Genomic DNA, 19,562 nt, shown 5'->3' on the forward strand with positions numbered 1-19,562 from the left:
TTGTCATACACATTAATCAGATTCAGAGAAGTTCAGTAAGACATTCAAAGAACTGGTTAAAGAGAGAGCCAAATTCTTTCCCCCAAAATGGGAAGGACTCAACCCCCTGCTCTCTGCTCTTCCCCTCCCAAACACCCTCATTCATAACTACAGATATAATATAGATAATTTTTTCACAGCTTAGTACTACACTTGATCTCAACCAAAAGGCTGAAAGTGACACCCCATTCCCACTTTTCTTCCTCCCTCCCCTTTCTCAACTGGCAGAAATGTGAATGACTCACTCATTTCAAATCACTGGCACGCAATGATCCTTGTAATGACTTAAATACAGGTTTTGGATGTTTCTCCGAGGTTGCACACTTCATATTGCAACCTGAAAAGCACTGAAGGCATGTCCCAGTGCTTCTTGTAGTTCATATATTTTCTTTTTAATTGATTGACACATTCAAACACATATTGAAACTTACTGAGCTCATCAACTCATCTCAGAGGCCCAGCAGTCATCAGCTGGTCAAAATTTGGGCCCTGATCCTACAAGCTGATTTCTGCAGACCCTTAAGTCAATGGCCTCAGGGCTGTCCACTCCGATCAACTTGCAACAGTAGAGTTTTAACCAGTATCTACTTGGATCTGACTCACAATGGCAATCTACAAGAGAGAGCTGTTTTTTGTCATACATTTAGAGTGATCCTACAAATCCTTACTCACATGAATAGACCTTGGGGCAAGTGTCTTTCTGTCGGTCTCTGAGGGTACAACTACACTACCTGCCGGATTGGCAGGTAGTGATCAATCTATCAGGGATCGATTTATGGCATCTAGTGTAGACATGATTAAAATCAATCCCCGATCGCTCTGCCGTCCACTCTGGAACTCCACCGCAGCGAGAGGCAGAAGCAGAGTCAATGGGGGCGTGGCAGGGGTCGAATCGCCGCCATCCCCACAGCTAGGTAAATTGACCTAAGATACGCCGACTTCAGCTACGCTCTTCTCATAGCTGCAGTTGGGTATCTTAGGTCGACTCCCCCAGTGTAGACCTGGCCTAAAAGAGATGCATCATGTTCCTATATAAAGCCAATGGAACTAGTTGTACAAGTAAGGACTGCATCATATATGCATAAATACAGTATTCTGGTAAAATGTACGTAAGATGCGACAGAAACCCACAACTGATTAAATGTTTACTATGTGGACAGTTCTGAGGAGCTGAGAGATAGTCAAAGTCATGGAATACAATGAAAAATCCTTTTCTCTGCTCAGCCTCTCTCTCCATGGAATATCTACTATCAAAATTAATATTTGGTAGGTTTATGCGAAACAACAATTTGCTTAATACACATGCAGTAGTTGCCATTATCTCAGATGCCACTTCACAACATACTCCCCACACCAAACAAGAGGGGAGCAGGCACACCACAATTTCCTTAAGCAGAACAGTAGGTGTTCCTTACTCCAGGATAAAATCTAAATGCACCATCTAGCCCACACTAATATATTTAGGTCTGGATTCCTTGTGGAATAAGGTGCTACTCAGTGTCAGTAAGGCTGGCAGAATCTAGTCCTTACTTTGCACAGGCACAATAAACTATCTGTAGCTACATCAAAGGTTTCTTGAGTGATCAGAATCCTTAAGTCCTGCGGAAAAAACGAAGCTGTTTTTCTAAAATCCTAAGTATTCTTAACATTCTCATCCTAAAAGTAAACTGAATTCTCTCATGCGCTCATGAAATCATGAACTGTTATAGGGAAGAAGAAAAAAAAAAAAATCAGAGAATCTTGAACTCATTTTTTGGCAGGTACACAAGTGGCTCTTCTTTCTGATACTTGGAAACATTATAATTATCTTACAATATATGACTAAAAATATAATTTAATATTTTTAAACAAAGGTCTTAAAACCACCATATAACAAAAAAATTGCCACTTGCTTACTCTACAAAGGTTACAAACTCTACTCTTTAGTGGGTATAACATCATTAGCAGAGTTCATGCTTGAAAAACTCAGACAGTGAGAGCTGATACTCCATGACTGAGACACCTTAAAACAGAAAAATGGTTGAGGTTAAAAATCATGTGTCCCCTGAATGTCTATTTCACCCTCATTATTTGGGGGCATTCAGCACATGTTGTCCTATGGCCAGCGTCTGGTTGGTTTTCTAAGTACTTGCAACTTATCTCTAAAGAAAAAGCACAACCAGACTACGCAGACAAAGGAAAGGAAAGACAAAAGGTAAAGGAAACCAAAGAAATGAGTCCTTAGAGCTGCAGAAGTCTAGTGAATCTTACTGCATGTGTATTTTTTTACCTGACAGCAATAGCAATAGAAATATTGTTTAGAACATCCTCAGTGGAGGAACAAGCCTGACATGTTTTAATCTTAGACAGGAGCACCATCTTATAGCCATCTGATTCAACAGCTAGATAACTGAAGAACAGCAGCAAGTGGAGCCAGGCCATTTCTCAGCAACCTGTGAGCAATCAGTGTATTATCTTATTTTCTACAGCACTGATTCCTTTCATGGAGTGACAGGTGTTCTTAGAGCTAAGGAACCTTTTCATGGTATCATACAGAAATGCTACATGCTGTGATTTATCACATCAGTACTGTGGATGCAGGGATCAGTGCTCATTTACTTGGATACACTTAGCTTTAAAAGGTGATGAGGAAAGAATCTGAAGAGAGAAAACAATTTGCAATCAGTATCGTTTTAAGAGAACAGTAGCCTGATTCTCCCCTCTCACCAAGTTAACTCAACTGGGTCAGACCTTCTCATGCTTAAGCTGTTGTAGCTTTACTGAACTTGACAGAGCTAAGCCACTTTACTCCAACAGAAGATCTAGCCCCTTGACATTAAAGAAGTTACTCTTGATTTACACAGGTGCATGAAGAGAATCAAGTCCTGCATGTGTAGAGTTATACTTTATCTCAAAAATAGCTGCTTAAGATGTGCCCTAAATATGGTAGAAACAGATAGTTACTCTGACAAAGCATACAACTACATTTGCAAAACAGTGTGTGTTTACATACGCATTTTTAGCGCTCTGTAAAGAGGAGTGATAATTGCATTCTTGCAACTGTATAATTTACTAGCACAATTACCTGTTTGTTCCCATGTGTGCATACACTTCTCTCTTTGTTAGGTACCTATTTTTAAAAATGTGGCTTAACATTCTAAACACAACGTAGTTATTTTCTTCTTTAGCTAACTGTAGGCTCCAATTGACTATGAGAGCTCAGATATCATCAGCACACTGTGATGTCTCAGAGACAGAAGACCAGTTATTAACGAACTTGGATAACTACCTTAGAGATAAGACACTATAAAATTTAAGATTTCAGAGTCGCAGCCGTGTTAGTCTGTATCCACAAAAAGAAAAGGAGCACTTGTGGAGACTAACAAATTTATTTCAGCATAAGCTGATATAAATAAATAAATAAGCTTATGCTGAAATAAATGTGTTAGTCTCTAAGGTGCCACAAGTACTCCTGTTCTTTTTATAAAATTTAAATAAGCTACATAGTGAATGCTTCCTTCTCCCCTTGATAATGCTTTTAGGGTGTCCAAGTCATTTCACTGGTTATTAATATTTTCAGGTTATCTTTAATGTAGTATCCAATTCCATCATATTGTAATTCAAGATTGCTGGATTTACTGTATCACAATCCAAACAGTAACATTAGAATGGCCGTAGTGATCAGACCAAGGATCCATCCCGCCCAGTATCCTGTCTACCGACAGTGACCAATGTGAGGTGCCCCAAAGGGAGTGAACCTAACAGGTAATGATCCAGTGATCTCTCTCCTGCTGTGCATCATCACCCTCTGACAAAGAGAGGCCAGGGACACCCTTCTTTACCCATCCTGGCTAATAGCCATTAATGGACTTAACCTCCATGAATTTACCTAGTTCTCTTTTAAACCCTGTTATAGTCCTAGCCTTCACAACCTCCTCAGTCAACAAGTTCCACAGGTTGACTGTGCGTTGTGTGAAGAAGAACGTCCTTTTATTTGTTTTAAATCTGCTGCCTATTCATTTCATTTGGTGGCCCCTAGTTCTTATATTATGGGAACAAGTAAATAACTTTTCCTTATTTACTTTCTCCACACCACTCATGATTTTATATACCTCTATCAGATCCCTCTTTAGTCTCCTCTTTTCCAAGCTAAAAAATACTTGCCTCTTTAATCTCTCCTCATATGGGACCCGTTCCAAGCCCCTAATCATTTTAGTTGCCCTTCTCAGAACCTTTTCTAATGCCAGCATATCTTTTTTGAGATGAGATCACATCTGTATGCAGTATTCGAGATATGGGCGTACCACGGGTTTATATAAGGGCAATAGGATATTCTCAGTCTTATTCTCTATCGCTTTTTTAAATGATTACTAACATCCTGTTTGCTTTTTTGACTGCTGCTGCACACCGGGTGGACGTCTTCAGAGAACTATCCACAATGACGCCAAGATCTTTTTCCTCATTTGTTGTAGCTAAAGTAGCCCCCCATCATATCGTATGTATAGTTGGGGCTATTTTTTCTGATGTGCATTACTTTACATTTATCCACATTTAATTTCATTTGCCATTTTGTTGCCCAATCACTTAGTTTTGTGAGATCTTTTTGAAGTTACTGTAGAATGTCTGAAGTACCTTCTTTATCTTCAGATACTGGTCTCATTTTCACTATCACTGCCCCCATCAAATTAACAAGACCACTGATATTAGGGGCAATGTGATCAAGATACTCCTGTTCTAATTAATCACACACACTTTTTGTTATGTATTTCCTTTCATAAATCTCTTAAGGGGAAAATACAGTATTATCAAAATTAACAGAATAATATTTAGTTTCACCAAAACAATATGAGCATCTCTCTAAAATGCTTTGTTCATACTACACAAAGCTGTTAGAGTCTACAGAAATTTTCTTCCTTAGCTTGTACGGTCAATTGTGACCCCAATATACCCTATACAACTGCTTTTACAGAAAAAGCAAAAAAAAACAACCCACTATGGTGAATAAGATGTGTATATTTTATTTTCAGTGAAATCAACCAAAAGCAAAGGAATCTGCAAAGTCAGATCATGGAGTTCACACCTGAGCCCTTACAGCAATACAATTATCCAGCATGAAAGCAGCACAGAGTGCTGCTTACTTTTATTAGGTTCCTTTCTCTCCTCCTCCTAGCAAAGAGATATATTCAGTCTTCTCCCATAATTCCTAAAGGACTTCCTTACTACAAACTTTAAGCAGTGAAAAGTCTCTGAATGCAGTTTAGCCACACACATTCTGTGCATTTCTGAAGAGTTTTAAGGTCTGATCAGTGAATAAAATCTCTGTACCATACATACTCCAAAGTGTTACACCCATTTCCTTGCCTCTTGTTTATATGAAGGATTCACTCTTGGCTAATCTGACTCTATTCTGGAGTACTAAGGATACTGTTTATTATGGCAGTCCCTCTGATGCAATGGGATTGCATTGAAGTGACACATTTGCCTCCAATCTAAATTGCAGGTTTTGCTTCCTGATGTTCATACTGAGCTTTATCATTTTCCTTTCATTCACAGGCTAATTTCTGTAGATTAAACCTTTGCAAACCTACTTTCTTTATTCCACAGAGCTCAAATTCTTTGCTAGTTCAAAATTCATATTAGATCTCATCCTCTGGTTTCACTACTAGCTAAGACGTGTTTTGGAGACAGGCATAGTTGGTCTAAGCAATGAGTTCTTTGACATCTACAGGAATTAAGCACACGATAAAGTTAAATACTGTACATGCTTAGGTACTTTGCTGAATCCAGGCCTTTTTGAGGGACAATCATGAGTTTACCTTCACATAGAAGAACTTCCTGCAGAAAGTATGGTATCTGCATCATTATGCAGCTTGTCAAGTCAAACACATTAAACCTGCAAGAGGGCATAACGTCAAGAAAAGAGCTACAGGCTAAGTGCAGTTAGGCAATGGACTGTTTATAATGAACTCTCTCAGCTATAAGCAGGAGTTCTAACTTGGCAGAATCAAAGCATTCTCAGTATAAGTCGAACATGCATGGAAAAGGAAAGGGCAGTCTCTGGCCAGTCACTGGAAAAACACCAAAATAAAATATAGCTCCTATATCTGTGTGTGCAGTGTTTGGGTCACGTGTTGTAGGACAGAACAGAGAGATGAAAGGTGGAGTGTGAAGAAAGACATTGTAATATAGCTTCCAACTCTTGATAATTTTCTTGTCTCTATCCTCCCAGCTTTCTGCAGTGTCACTATCCAAAACAGAAGTCAGGCCCTTCAGTTAGCAAGGTGCAGGAGCATCTGATGTCTCTGACAACCCTAAATGACATGCAGCATTTTTCCATAAGAGTCCAAAGGATTTGTATCCATTTTTATTAGCATCTTTGGAAAAGTGCTCTTTTCGCAGATTAATACAAGTGATTATAAAATGAGATAACTAGCTGTGATGAAGTGCATAATGATGAAATGTATTTCACATTGTCCAATATACTAACGAGGTTTTCTTAAGCCTTGTTAAAAAGCTTGCTGTATTTCTCTATTCAAGCCTAAAATCGTGCCTTTGAAGAAAATACTACACAATAATTCCTGCAATTGTTACTACTAGGAAAAGGGTGATGTATTTATTTCAAAGCTGCCTAAAGGAGTTAGATGTCCAACCTCCACTGAAAGCTTTTGAAAATCCCAGCCTTAACATTTTGAAAAGAAAAGAACTATAATTTTTCCTTTCACAGACCCTGTCCTTTTCAAGTTTCTTTGACCACCAGCTTCGTACAAAATAGAAAAAAGGAAAAATAGGAACAGGAGCAGTGATGTAAGCTAACCCTACATATATAGTAATTTTCTACCACCACCATTTCACCCTCCATGTTCCATACCAATGGAGACTTTGCCTAAATTTATCTGTGTACGTTCATATAATGACAGCTTGTCAAATGGAGGCAGTAACTGCTCTTAATTTGCCTCTGATCCGTGAAGACAAAATTTTGTTGAGGTTGAGCATGTTTGAGTGTCTACACTAAAAAAAATAATTTTTTTTTGTACCTGCTGTGGGGATATATTTTCAGAGCAATATGAAGTGAGTGAGATGTGTGGCTTTCAGTTATAATACCAGAAGCCATCTGACTAAATTTCAATGCCTCACAACGAAATTTAGACATCCCTCCCCATATATAAAGTAATTCAGTAATTTACTGCTAGGCCACGTCTACTGGCCAAGAGACGGGAAGGGAGATTTTGGAAAAAGAAAAGTTTTCCATTTACAGGAACAAATTTTCTATCAGAGTAATGCATTTATCTGGAACACCACAAATGAACAAACACAGGCAATGAGTAATGTGAATCTGTCTTCTACCTCCAAATATGCACACCTCTCATTCCAAAAATGTATTTAAATTTAGGCATCACGCAGTGAAAATATCACTTCAGATAAATTACTCAGTAATTCCAAATAATCCCTGAAATTGATCTCTCAGGTTAAAGCATATCTGCCTGTTCCCTCTCCCAACCCCAAAAGTGACAGATAGCAGGCTATAATCCCCAGCAGCAGATGAAAGCTCACCTTATTACAAAGTCATGGTTGTCAATCTCCTTTCCACATTCACTGTCCAGGAGGATGCCAGAATTGCCCACAACTGCACATGTTTTAAACCGACGGTTCTTCATTGGCGAAACTTCAGGAAGGAGGCTGTGTAAATCCTGAGAAATGTTCAGGGTGCGACGTCTGTCTAGCACATAGTGAATTACGTCTCCTGGCTTAAAGCTGCTTTTGACCACTGAGACATCTCTTTCAGCATCCAAAAATCGAAGAATATTCTTCCTATTTTGAAAGAAACAGGCAGACAGTATTCATTCCTCACAATCAGCTCATCTTCTAGTAATATGGTATAAAACATAAAAGAGTGTGAGGTTTCAGATTTTCATTCCCACAGTTTCAGACTATGCCATTTCAGGTGCTATAAAGTCATGTTAGAGCTCCATTAAAAACCCTTATGGTCTTGATTAAAAAAATTTCATGTGACAATTACTCAAAGACAGTCTAATCACTAGATGTTAAAGAATTAAGTGACTATAGATTCAAGTTTTAAAAGTTGGACAGTGCACATATGCGGTAACGGGTTTTGGGTGGTATTTTAGAAAACCATCTGGCATGTGGGTTAATGCACAGATTCCAGAATAAAATGCATCATTCTATTTTAGTAACAACCAGTAAATTAAAAAATATTTACAAAGATTTCAATGTAGCCTTGTGTGTCAAAAATGAAGGAATGAACTAGCATGGGTCTCACAGCCTTGGTCGAGTTGTCAGAGCTAGCAGCTAGATAAAACCTTTTTTTTAACCTCTAAACTGAGCATCTCTGTCATGGAAATCAGCAGGAGATAAGTCTGGCTTCCTCACAGTGTCTTTTAGAGATTCATAATCACGTTGGAACAGCACTTAAGAGATTTTCAGAGTTCTCCTCATCACCATGTCCTTCAGTTTTAAGCACCAAGTTGGTATTATTATTCAGCATGCTTGCACATGTATAACTCATTAGAATTTAGCACTTGTCTACACAGAGAAATTGCAGTTTTGTAACTTGAGGCTTAAATTGAATTTAAACTGACTTGTCTACACAAACTTGCAGTGGTTTCATTAAACAAGTTCAGTTGTATTGGTGCAAACCCTAATGTAATGTACACACTTATTTTGGTTTAATATTGGCTTATTTTGGTTGACCTTAAGTCAGTTAGGAACGGGTTTAAGATGAACCAAAATAAGCCACTATTAAACCAAATTAAGAGTACCCTTGTGTGGACACTCAAAGATTTAAATCTGGAAAAATAAAGGCTGTAGTGTGGGGTTTGTAGAGCCCCCCATTACACAAAAAAGGATTACAAGAACATAAGAACGGCCATACTGGGTCAGACCAAAGGTCCATCTAGGCCAGTATCCTGTCTTCCGACAGTGGCCAATGCCAGGTGCCCAGAGGGAATGAACAGAACAGGTAATCATCAAGTGTTCCATCCCCTGTCGCCCATTTCCAGCTTCTGGCAAACAGAGGCTAGGGACTCCATCCCTGTCCATCTTAGCTAATAGCCATTGATGTACCTTTCCTCCATGAACTTATCTAGTTCTTTTTTGAACCCTGTTATAGTCTTGGCCTTCACAATAGGTTAGGGGTTTGTTATTGAAGTGCATGGGTGAGATTCTGTGGCCTGCATTGTGCAGGAGGTCAGACTAGATGATCATAATGGTCCCTTCTGACCCTGAAGTCTATGAATCTATGAGCTTGCACCTCTGCAAGCCAAACAGCCAGATTTAAACCAATCTAAGAATGTCCACAGCCAAAGTTGCACCATTTTCACTACATCAGTTTTTAAAATCACTAGTGCAACTGTACATGTAGACTGGGCTTTAGTAAACAATTTCCTTGATAATGAAGAAATTGGAAAAGATCTGGTCCACTCTGTCAGAGCCCAATTGTATAAATATCACCAGCTACAAATCCCGAATCAGCAAAGCATTTAAGTACATGTTTAAGTCCATCTCTATTCAGCTATGTACTTACATTTGTTAATGGGACTACAGTACATATCTGAAGTTAAGCAGGTGCTCAATGGAATGCAGAAGTGGGGTTAGAACTACACCGAGGGGGCCTGACCTGGCAAAAACATTAGCCTAACTCTTACTAAAGCTTATTGGAGACTGCTCATTATGTATATGCCATCTGGAAGGCAGAAGAGGGCTCTTAAAATTGGTTATGGAAGGAGATTTAGTTAAAGCAGATTTGTTATTAAATGGTGCTTTCCCTAAAAAGGTGTCGTACTTCAGCATTGGCTCTGCAATTCTAACAGGAGAAAAAAAAGCTGTAAGAGATATTTTTATCATTCAAGTCAGCAGATAAGACTCTGGATGCACAACAAGCATTTTGTTGAGCGTAAAAATAGCATTTTCTTATAGTCACTTTGAGGATTCTGCATTTCTAATCCTTAGGACAGAATCAATACTTACCAGGAAAAACATCCTGCTGTTTTAACTGCTGTACAAGCTATTTAGAAGTACCTACTTGGAAATGAAAGGGGGGAAATAATCTCCAGAGGTGAAGGGACAAAAACACATCATCATCATGTAGGCCAGTCAGCTACCCTGTGTCACTGCCTCAATATACAAGAGAATGTCTGATAATGAAACTGGTTACAAGACATTTGGAACCCTGGAATTTACCTTAAAAGCCTAAGGGAAAGTGAAACACAGTAAGATTTTTTTTTCTAATATTATCTCACATATCTTAAATCTAACTAAAATAAAGAGAAAACCTTTAAATTATATTTTAGGGCTCTTGTGAATGTATGAAGTAGCATCAGAGCAAGGACATCTGATGATGTAGCATGCATGAGGGACCGAGATTAATGAAGCAGAATGGGAGATATTAAAACCTTAAATGCCTTAAGCTTTTGGTAAATGGTGTAAATGTCAAAGCAAGTGATTTTTGTTTTGTTTTTTTTTGTAAAGCAAGATAAAGACTTTCAGCCCGTAAGTTTAATAGACTTAAAAGCCCTGTGGGTTTGATGTGCCTACTTTTGTGGGCACCTGCAATAGAGATGTAATGACTAGAAAAAGAATGAACGAAGAAAAACATTTGAGCAGATTGAATTAAAATCCTCATAAAAATATTCATTACATAGGAATGCAGCCTTCAGAGTTGGGGCTTTTTAAAGGAGATGGTGACTACATCTAGAAGGACAGTGACCACAATGGAGAGCCTCAATGAACAGGTGAAAATGTCAAAAGGACTCTCGGGAACCTGATAAGAATCATAAGGGAAGAGGGATTAGGAAGATTCGCTTTCAATACCCGATAGACACTTTCAGTATCGAAGAGGCACCTGGCTATTATGTGTTAGCAAAAGTGCAGCTACATTTGCACATAAACAGGATTTCCCATGTATTGTTTTACTGTATCTTTTTAAATGTTAAGGCATCCAAGCGGGGAATAACTTTCTATCTCAATTAACACGAAAGAAATTAGATAGAAAGTGCCCTGGCTTGAACTGTGACTGTATTTATTAATCTGAATGTGGGTAATTCATGGCACAAACTCACTAGTTATCTAATTTTTAAATGCATGAAGGTCCTGATCCAGTTCCCATTAAAATTAATGTAAGTCTTTCACACATATGTATGAAATAATTTGAATAAGAGATCATTCAGAATTTACAACTTTGTTTAAAGTTTACAAGATAGCTCTGTTGCTGACATGATTATTGTTGGAGAGTTCACTCTTAATATGAGCTTCTGATTTCAGTTTCTATCAAAACTGAGGGTATAACTGCAGATTATTTAATAAGCAATATACAATTATTAGCGATGACACTTATTTATAGCTTTCTGGGAGACAGACTATAGACTAGACTCCTTTTAATAAACTGGCATTTTTCTCTTAAGATGCAGTTTATCATTACAAAGCTCAAAATGCAATATTTGTACTGTGCCATGGTAGCTTCTCCAATCTCTGTCTGAGAATGGTGTAGACTGAAGAAGAGTTGGGCGGGTAGACTTTAACTTAAAGGCTTTGGATTAATTTGCAGCCCACTAGTGATTGGTCCATTTTCTTGAACAAATCTCCCAACTTCAAATGTCCCAGAAAGATCCACAGAGACCATATATCCTGCTTTCACTTATCTCCCACAAAGATTCACATCCCCAAGCCAGCTAGCACTGGAAGTCCTAGTTTCCAGAAAGGGTCAGGGTTTATGTTCCAGTTGTTTCTAGTAGAAACAACTCATGAGGCAAACTTGCCAAAGAGCACCATAAATATCTTGGAAGCCAGACTAACCCCAGAAACACTGCAGTGTTAAAGCTGTTAGAACTACATTGAGAGGTCCTGTTCTGGCAAAGACATTAGCCTAATTCTTACCAAAGCTTTACCAGAGACCATTCATTAAGCATATACCATCCGGAATGCAGAGGAAGTTCTTAATTTCAAAATTAGTTACAGAAGATTTAGTTAAAACGATTTGTTGTCAATTAAATGGTGCTTTCCCTGAAAAGGTATTATTAGCTCAACTTCTTTATCTGGCTGAACACAGATTTAGATAAGCATTTTGGGGCAAAATTTTGCCTCCTCTTCCTCCCCCACTGACTCCTAATGAAGTCTATAGGAATTACACATGTCTCTAAAAGCAGACTGTGGCCTTATGTTAATACAGATTTTTTTTTTTTTAATGTTTATATTAAGAGGGAGAACCAAAAACATTGTTTCACAGGGAACAACTGGGCTTGCCTTCAGCTACGCATTTGAACAGAAAGTAGTATAATATACTTCCAGTTATTTGAAAATACTATTTATCCAAATCCACACAGTGCCCCCCATGCAGTCTTAAATTAGTTAACACTTCCATTTATCTAAATGCCTAGTTATCTGAAAGTTTTGGATATTGCCCAGCAGAGTCAGCTCCAGGCATAAGCAGCAATAAGCAATTGCTTAGGGTCCCGATCAGCTCAAGGGAGCCCCTTATTTGCTTTTTTAGTTTGTGTTGGGGTGGGGGCCAAAACCATTTCTGCTTAGGGCTCCCAATGGGCTAGCATCACCTCCGTCCCTGGGCCATTTGGATAAAAGAGTGTATTTGATTTTTAACATTTTTGAATAACTGAAAAATGCATACTTTAATTTGATTAACCAATTTTTATTTTTCTGTATTTCTTTTCATGTTTTTACTATGCATAGTGATCACTAAGAAAATTAGCACTTCTAACAACTGTTTTACATACTGTACATTTTTGAGTATATATATTTAGTAATTGCAATGAGCTTTCTGCATGCTATTAAAAAAAAAAAAAAGAGAGAGATTCATGTTTAACTTCTCCAAGGAACTGTGGCTGATTCCTTAAAGGCAAATGGTCACTATTAAGAATATCTGCATGTGTTTTTAAATTGTCTTAAAGCATCTCTGTAAACAAAGTCTGATTTTTAAATATCACATGGATCATTTTGACAGTAGCTAAAACTAATTTCTCTAATTAGAATACAAAAATAGCAAACCTTGCATGTGTTTTCACTTAAGCCCAACTTTGGACTTTTTAGTTCTATTTTGGTCCTTGTATGTATTTTTGTATAGAATAAACAAAATGTCTAAATATATAAAAGCAACTAGAAAGTCTCACACATTACTAACTGCTCCTTTAGAAAGATGCTACAGAATCATTCAGTACATTTGGCACATGTGTTTTGTTGGCTTGCAGCAAAGCCTATGAACCAAGCACAAGTTTATCTAATCCAATTAACCTTTTTTTAAACTGTGCCCATCTGTGTGCTAGGCGCACCACAGAAGGCACATACAAAATAGGTCCCTATTCTGAGGAACTTATACTCTAATTGATGGACTTCACAAACGAATGAAGACAAAGGTGAGGGCAATCATTTTAGTTGTGAGTATCGATGCAGGATCGTTTACAAAAAACAGCTTCTGACTTTTCCTGTACGAAAATCCTGGCTGGGCACTTTGCAGGCTTCCACTCTTCTTCTTAACAGGAAACTCCATTCATTGCTCCCTGACCCAGCACACTAGACACTTGGGTAATTTTCTCCTTGCTTTCCCTCAATGGATTCAACCCCCCAACAGTTTAAGGGAGGTGAAAGAAGAAGGTGGTCACACACACTGAGTGGGACTCTGAATACCTAGGAGGTTGTATCTAAGATGTCGAATCAACCAGGCAAGGTACTAACAAACCTCAACAGGACTTTATTTTTAAAGTGGAAACCTCTTTACAAAGCTGCTGCTGCGTCCTCTATAACTCTCACCCTGCCTCCTCAACTCCTCCCTCCTCCTTCCCGTTTCCTGTCCTTTCAGACTCCCAACAGCCAGTGCTCCCAGTTCTCATAATCTAAACACCACAATCCCTCCTCTCAAGAAACTCTCCCAACTAAAATAAACATTGTTGTTCTAACCATAGGAAAAAATAGGAAACAAGACACTATATTATTGGCAGAAATATTATACTGAAAACACTGTAGCTACTACATAACACAGTCTCTAGTCCAGACAGGTGGTCGTCTGGGTCTGACAGGCCGTCTCTCAAGCCCTGGTTCCAGTGCAATGTCTTGTTGTGTGGATACTATGGTGAAGTCATCCAATACAGACTGGGTGTTGGCATAATCTGCTCTTGGTGCATACGCAGGTGCAAGATCAGAAGTATTCCTTACTCACCCATCAGAAAGTCAATGGAGAAAAAGGGACATTACACCTATGATTTTAAGAGGAGCTGTGAATTTATGATCCCCTTTGCGTAAGATTCCAGGCTTTTGTATTTAACGAAGGAACCACCCTCAAACTTTGGTTCCTTAGCACTCACCGCTTGTCTGTGAAAGCCTTATACTTTGCTTGGTTCTGTTCAACTGTTTTTCCTCACATCATCCTCGGTTGGGGCTCAGGTCATGCCTTTAACAATCCAGCAATGTTCAGTTCAGTATTCATCTATTTCCCATGCAGTAATTCTGCAGGTGATCTTTGTGTTGTGGCATGTCGTGTACCTCGGTATGCTTGCAAGATATCAGTAGTGAAGGGTATCCACAATTGCCCTTCCAGTTTAGCCATTTGCAAACCCTTTCAAACTTCTGTTAAACCATTCGATTTCCCCATTGGCTTGAGGGTAATATAGGGATGACTTTCTGTGTAAAATGTTCCTCTCTGCTAGAAAAGTTTCAAACTCCAGGGAAGTACTTTGACTACCATTATCTGAAACCTGTTCTTTGGGGTTACCTTCCTACTAAAAACTGAAGAGAGGAACTGAATTACTGTAGCAGAAGACATTTGCGATGTAAATGCTACCTCAGGCCATCTACTGAAATAGTCTATTAAAGTGATGCCATAACGACAGTCAATTGGAGCAGTATCAAAGGGTGCTACAATGACAATCGCCACTCTTTCTCCATGCAGATTTAGGAAGAGGAACAGGCTGTAATGGAGGGGTACATGTCACTGCTGTCTTATCATGCATTTGGCAAGTGACACGGGATTTTATGAGTGTTTCAGTTTGAGAGTCCATCCCTGGCCACCAATATAGATCCCGTAGTCGTTGTTTGGTTCTGACAATTCCTTGATGAGTATCGTGTGCCAGGTGTGAGTTTTGACTGTAATTCAGGCACAAGTAGCTGGTGTGTACCTCATAGCACACAGCCATTGAGCAAAGAAAGTTCATGCCAAAACTCTAAAATAAAGGCAGCAAAACTAGTTCAAGGTTTTTAGGGTTACTGGGCCATCTTTGTCAGAAATTCCCGTAGTTTTTGTTGAATTGGACACGCTGAACAAGCAGCTTGAAATTGTTCTCTTATTACAAGCACTCTTACTGCAGTTACAAGTGCAACTACTACATCCTCATCCTCCGGTGGACCATCTGGTGAAGGCAAAGGCACGTGAGAAAGAATCAGCTACCACATTTGTGTTTCCAGGGTTATATTCCAGCTCATAGTCTTGCAGACCATCTAGCAATACGATATCCTGCTCTTCCCAGTCCTTTCATGGTGAGCAACGTCGTCAAAGGGCTGTGGTTTGTGCGCAACTTTAAGGTGTGGCTTCACAGGTAAGTTCCCCATTTTTCAGTAGCCCAGACACAAGCAAGTGCTTCTTTTTTGACTGCAGAATATTTTCTCTCAGCATTACTTAGTGTCCTTGAAGCAAAAGCAACAATGCTCTTTGTGCTATCCTCATGAAGTTGTATGAGGACAGCCCCAAATCCATAATCAGAAGCATCAGTAGTTACAATTGTGGCAATGCAGGTCTAAACAGTGCAAGTACTTGACTATATACAATCAAGTCTTTCACCATTTTGAAACTAGCTTGTGCATCCGCTGTCCACACTAAGGTTGAACTTCTTTGTAGTAATTCTCATAACAGTTCAATGACAGAAGCATAATTGGGAATGAATTTTGCATACTAGGAGGTAAGACCCAAGAAGGAATGTAAAGTTTGCAAATCTGTTGGAGGAGGAACATTTGAAATTGCCAGGATATGAGCTGGATCAGGTTTTAGTCCAGCCTTGAAATTGTATGCCCCAGAAAGGAGAATTCAGTTTGTCTAAATTTGCATTTGGCCTATTGAGCTTGAGGCCTGCTTTGCTGAGGCAGTTTAGTACAGACTGCAGATTATTGTCATGCGCCTCAGTAATATTTCCAATTATAGTATCATCCAAATAGCACTGAACTCTGTTGATTCTTCAGAATCAATGAATTTTTTGGAAGGCACTTGGGGCTGATGCGAGACTGTATGGAACATGTTTAAAACTAAACAGTCCCTCATGTGTAATAAATGCTGTGAGGTCTCTGCTATCTTCAGGTAACATAACCTGGCGGTATGCGCTCTGCAAATCAAGAGTAGAAAACATCTTTGCTCCACAGAGTTCTGCAAATACTACTTCTATGTGAAGAAGAGGACAGCTGTCAATCACAATAGCTTTATTTGGCTCCCTTAAGTCCACACAAAGGCAAATGCCTCCACCCTTCTTCGGCATCACTACTATAGGTGAAACCCATTCCAAGGAGTTACTCTTCAATAATGTCCTTTTGAACAAGTTTTTTAAGTTCCTCTGAAACAGCTTCCCTGACTGAAAATGGTAAGTGCCGTAATTTCTGTCTTACAGGCATCACATTATTCCATGTTTTAACTTTATGCAAAAACCCATAAGCACAGCCAAGTTTCTCCTCAACCTGGTGTTGGGTCCCAGCTGACACTGGTGTGTGTACTGCAAGAGTGCTTTGCTGAGGAAGATCAATTCCTCCATTAACTACCCTGAGATTTAAAGCAGCCAATAAATCTCTGCCAAGGACAGGAGTGCCTTTGTGGACAAAGTAGAACTCTGCAGTTACACAGCAATCACCAAAAGTAACTACTGCTGGCAGACAGCCATGTTTTCAAACACCAACTAAAGTTTGGGTTCAGTAAGAGGCACATCTTTAAAGTAATGCAAATAGATGGAATCAGGTAGCATAGATACTGCTGAGCCAGTGTCCAACATTAGCTGAATAGAGTGTGATGTGCCTGAGGGTATGGCGGAAACATTGCAGTGCACTCTCTTCTGGAATATGTGCAGTAGTGGTTTTGTCCACGCGCAGCACAGTAACATCTGCTATTGTAACTGCATGCACCTGTTGATTGAACTGGCTACAGCGACATACTTTAGCAAAATGCCCAATCTTTTTGCAATGACTGCACTGAGCTATTTTTGCTGGACATCCTGTGTAGCTTGCAAGGTGTTGTGTGGATCCACAGCGAAAGGATGCTTTTACTGTATTCTGAATTTTCTGATTCAGTGCCTTTTCATTAGTTTTCCTCTTGCAATAGTTTGTCTGCAACGATAGTGAACTTTTCTGCAAAGGAGTCACAGCCTGGACTGTGCCTCCTGTATCCTTGCTCATTATTTTGGCTTCAGCTGTAGCTGACTCAATCTGAGTAGCAATGGTTATTGCTTTTTCTAGTATAAGTTGTGGTTCTAGAAGTAAGCTCTCTCTTACATGAAGCATGGTTGTTTTCTCAATGAGCTGGTCTCTAATCATCTCATCTGCCATATTCCCGAAGTCACAAGTTACAATCAGACTCCTCTGGAAAGCAATATACTGCGTTATAGTCTCCCCCGTTTCTGCTCACGCTGGTGAAATCTGTAGCGATTAGCTACTACATTCACTTTTGGCACAAAAAAGTTCTTTAATGCAGTGAGTGCAGTCTCATTTATCATCTGCAAGGGGAAAAGTGTAAAGTATACACTGCCCTTCTGCTCCAAGGCACTGGATTAGCAGAGCACGCTTTCTTGCTTCAGAAATCTCTGTAGCACTGATTGCAAGCAGATAAGTCTCAAACATATGGATTCAGGCAGTAAAAGCAATTGGAGGCTCACCTGGGCTTTGCAGAAAGGGTGCAAGTGGGTTCAGAGGCAGAAGATCCATCCTCTTCGCCAAATTGTCATATCAACCAGGCAAGGTACTAACTAACTTCAACAGAACTTTATTTTTAAAGTGAAAGCCGCTTTACCAAGCTGCTGTTGCACCCTCTGTAACTTACTCTGCCTCCTCAACTCCTCCCCCCTCCTTCCCGTTTCCTGTCCTTTCAGACTTCCAACAGCCAGTGCTCCCAGTTCTAATAATTACAAGCAACATCTAAACACCACACAGTCACAACTGGGAAGGCAGCAGATTTGCTGCAATCTCCAATTACTAACTAATTATACCTCCTTCCACACCTGCGCCTCCCACCCCCACGAATGTTCTCACAGGCTACTATATCAGCCTCTGCTGATTCCCAGGTTAAGAGACAGGAGCTAAGGATCCACAAGGGCCAGTTGATAGATGTCAGGAGCTCAGATATAAACCTCCCCACAGAGTCTTGATCATGGAACTGCTTAGCAGTCACTCATCCTCCCCCCAGTGTGGATCTGACATCAAGAATCTGATTCAATATACATAAATAAATAAAAAAAGTTAGGACTTCTGTGGATAGTGGAAAGCTGTCATTTACTCGAGCAATTCAAAAATGGTAATGGAGAGTGCTCAAGACACGGTACAAAATGAACCATAGACTTTCAACTGCCTAGTCGGTAAGTCCAGGCACACAATGAAACATGCTATCCCTGTAGAAAGCAAATCCCACTCAGCAATTTTTCATATTTTGAACTTTTTATGGTGGGTGTCAAGCTGATGTAATACACAGCAGTGGCTGCCATCATGGGTTTTATAAAATGCCCGTACACTATACATTAAGGGTTTCACAAATTATTTCTCCATTGCAAAGAACTGACAACTTTTTATACATTATTCAATAGGTACTAGCTTTTTTTTTTTATTATTGTGTTTCTCTGTTATTTGCTATGGCATACCTCACATCACAAGTACAAACATTTTATTCACACTAACAGTTGCAATAATAGGAGCATGAATCATCTTCATGATCTACATAGTGCTTTTAATGTACTTTGGAAAGCTAAACAATTACTTTAGCAGTGAAAACACTCTAGGAGTTTGCTAGAGACATTCTGAAATTAGTCCCTATGACTCCAACATATTAAGGGACCCCAACATATTAAGGGACAGATCCTATTTACTGGTATGCATGGGATGGAAAGGTTGCACAGAAAGCCTGTTGCGGAAGCAGAAGAGTAAGATTTCTTCTTAGTGTTTAGAGAGTATCAGAAAGGGGACCAGATATAGCAATGGACTGTTTCCAAAAGGCATGGTCAGCTCTGCAGAAGTTGTTCCCAATCTTCATCCATCATTGTTGACTAGCTTGTACCCTGGCAGTAAGGATTCCCGGAAAGGAGATGCATCTGCCAGCATCCCTGATCCCCCTTGCACTGACGACTAGGGCAAGATGCAGCCCTAAGTCACATTCAGCTAAAAGCTTCTGTTGGATCCTCTACTTCCACGACTTGATGCTCCTGGTCATTACTACTATGACTCAAAAAGACAGGAGCCATTTAGTGTTCAGCAGCTATTGCAAGTCTTCACACTGGTGTAGTGGAATATTTCCTACTTATACTAAGAGAAAGCATGTGCTCTTCTTCTCATGTGTTCCTGGGATGACACTATAG

General features: G+C 39.4%; 1 protein-coding gene across 1 annotated transcript in view; it reads right to left on the reverse strand.

The window, feature by feature from the left end:
• Window positions 1-19,562, reverse strand: part of ST8SIA4 (ST8 alpha-N-acetyl-neuraminide alpha-2,8-sialyltransferase 4) — an 87,582-nt gene that overhangs the window by 57,681 nt on the left and 10,339 nt on the right. Inside the window, exon 3 of the mRNA XM_032762632.1 lies at window positions 7,570-7,827. Coding sequence (XP_032618523.1) covers window positions 7,570-7,827 — 258 coding nt within the window. The remainder of the gene's footprint in view (window positions 1-7,569; window positions 7,828-19,562) is intronic.

This window comes from Chelonoidis abingdonii, chromosome 6 (assembly GCF_003597395.2).
Source record: "Chelonoidis abingdonii isolate Lonesome George chromosome 6, CheloAbing_2.0, whole genome shotgun sequence".
Classification (NCBI taxonomy): domain Eukaryota; kingdom Metazoa; phylum Chordata; order Testudines; family Testudinidae; genus Chelonoidis; species Chelonoidis abingdonii.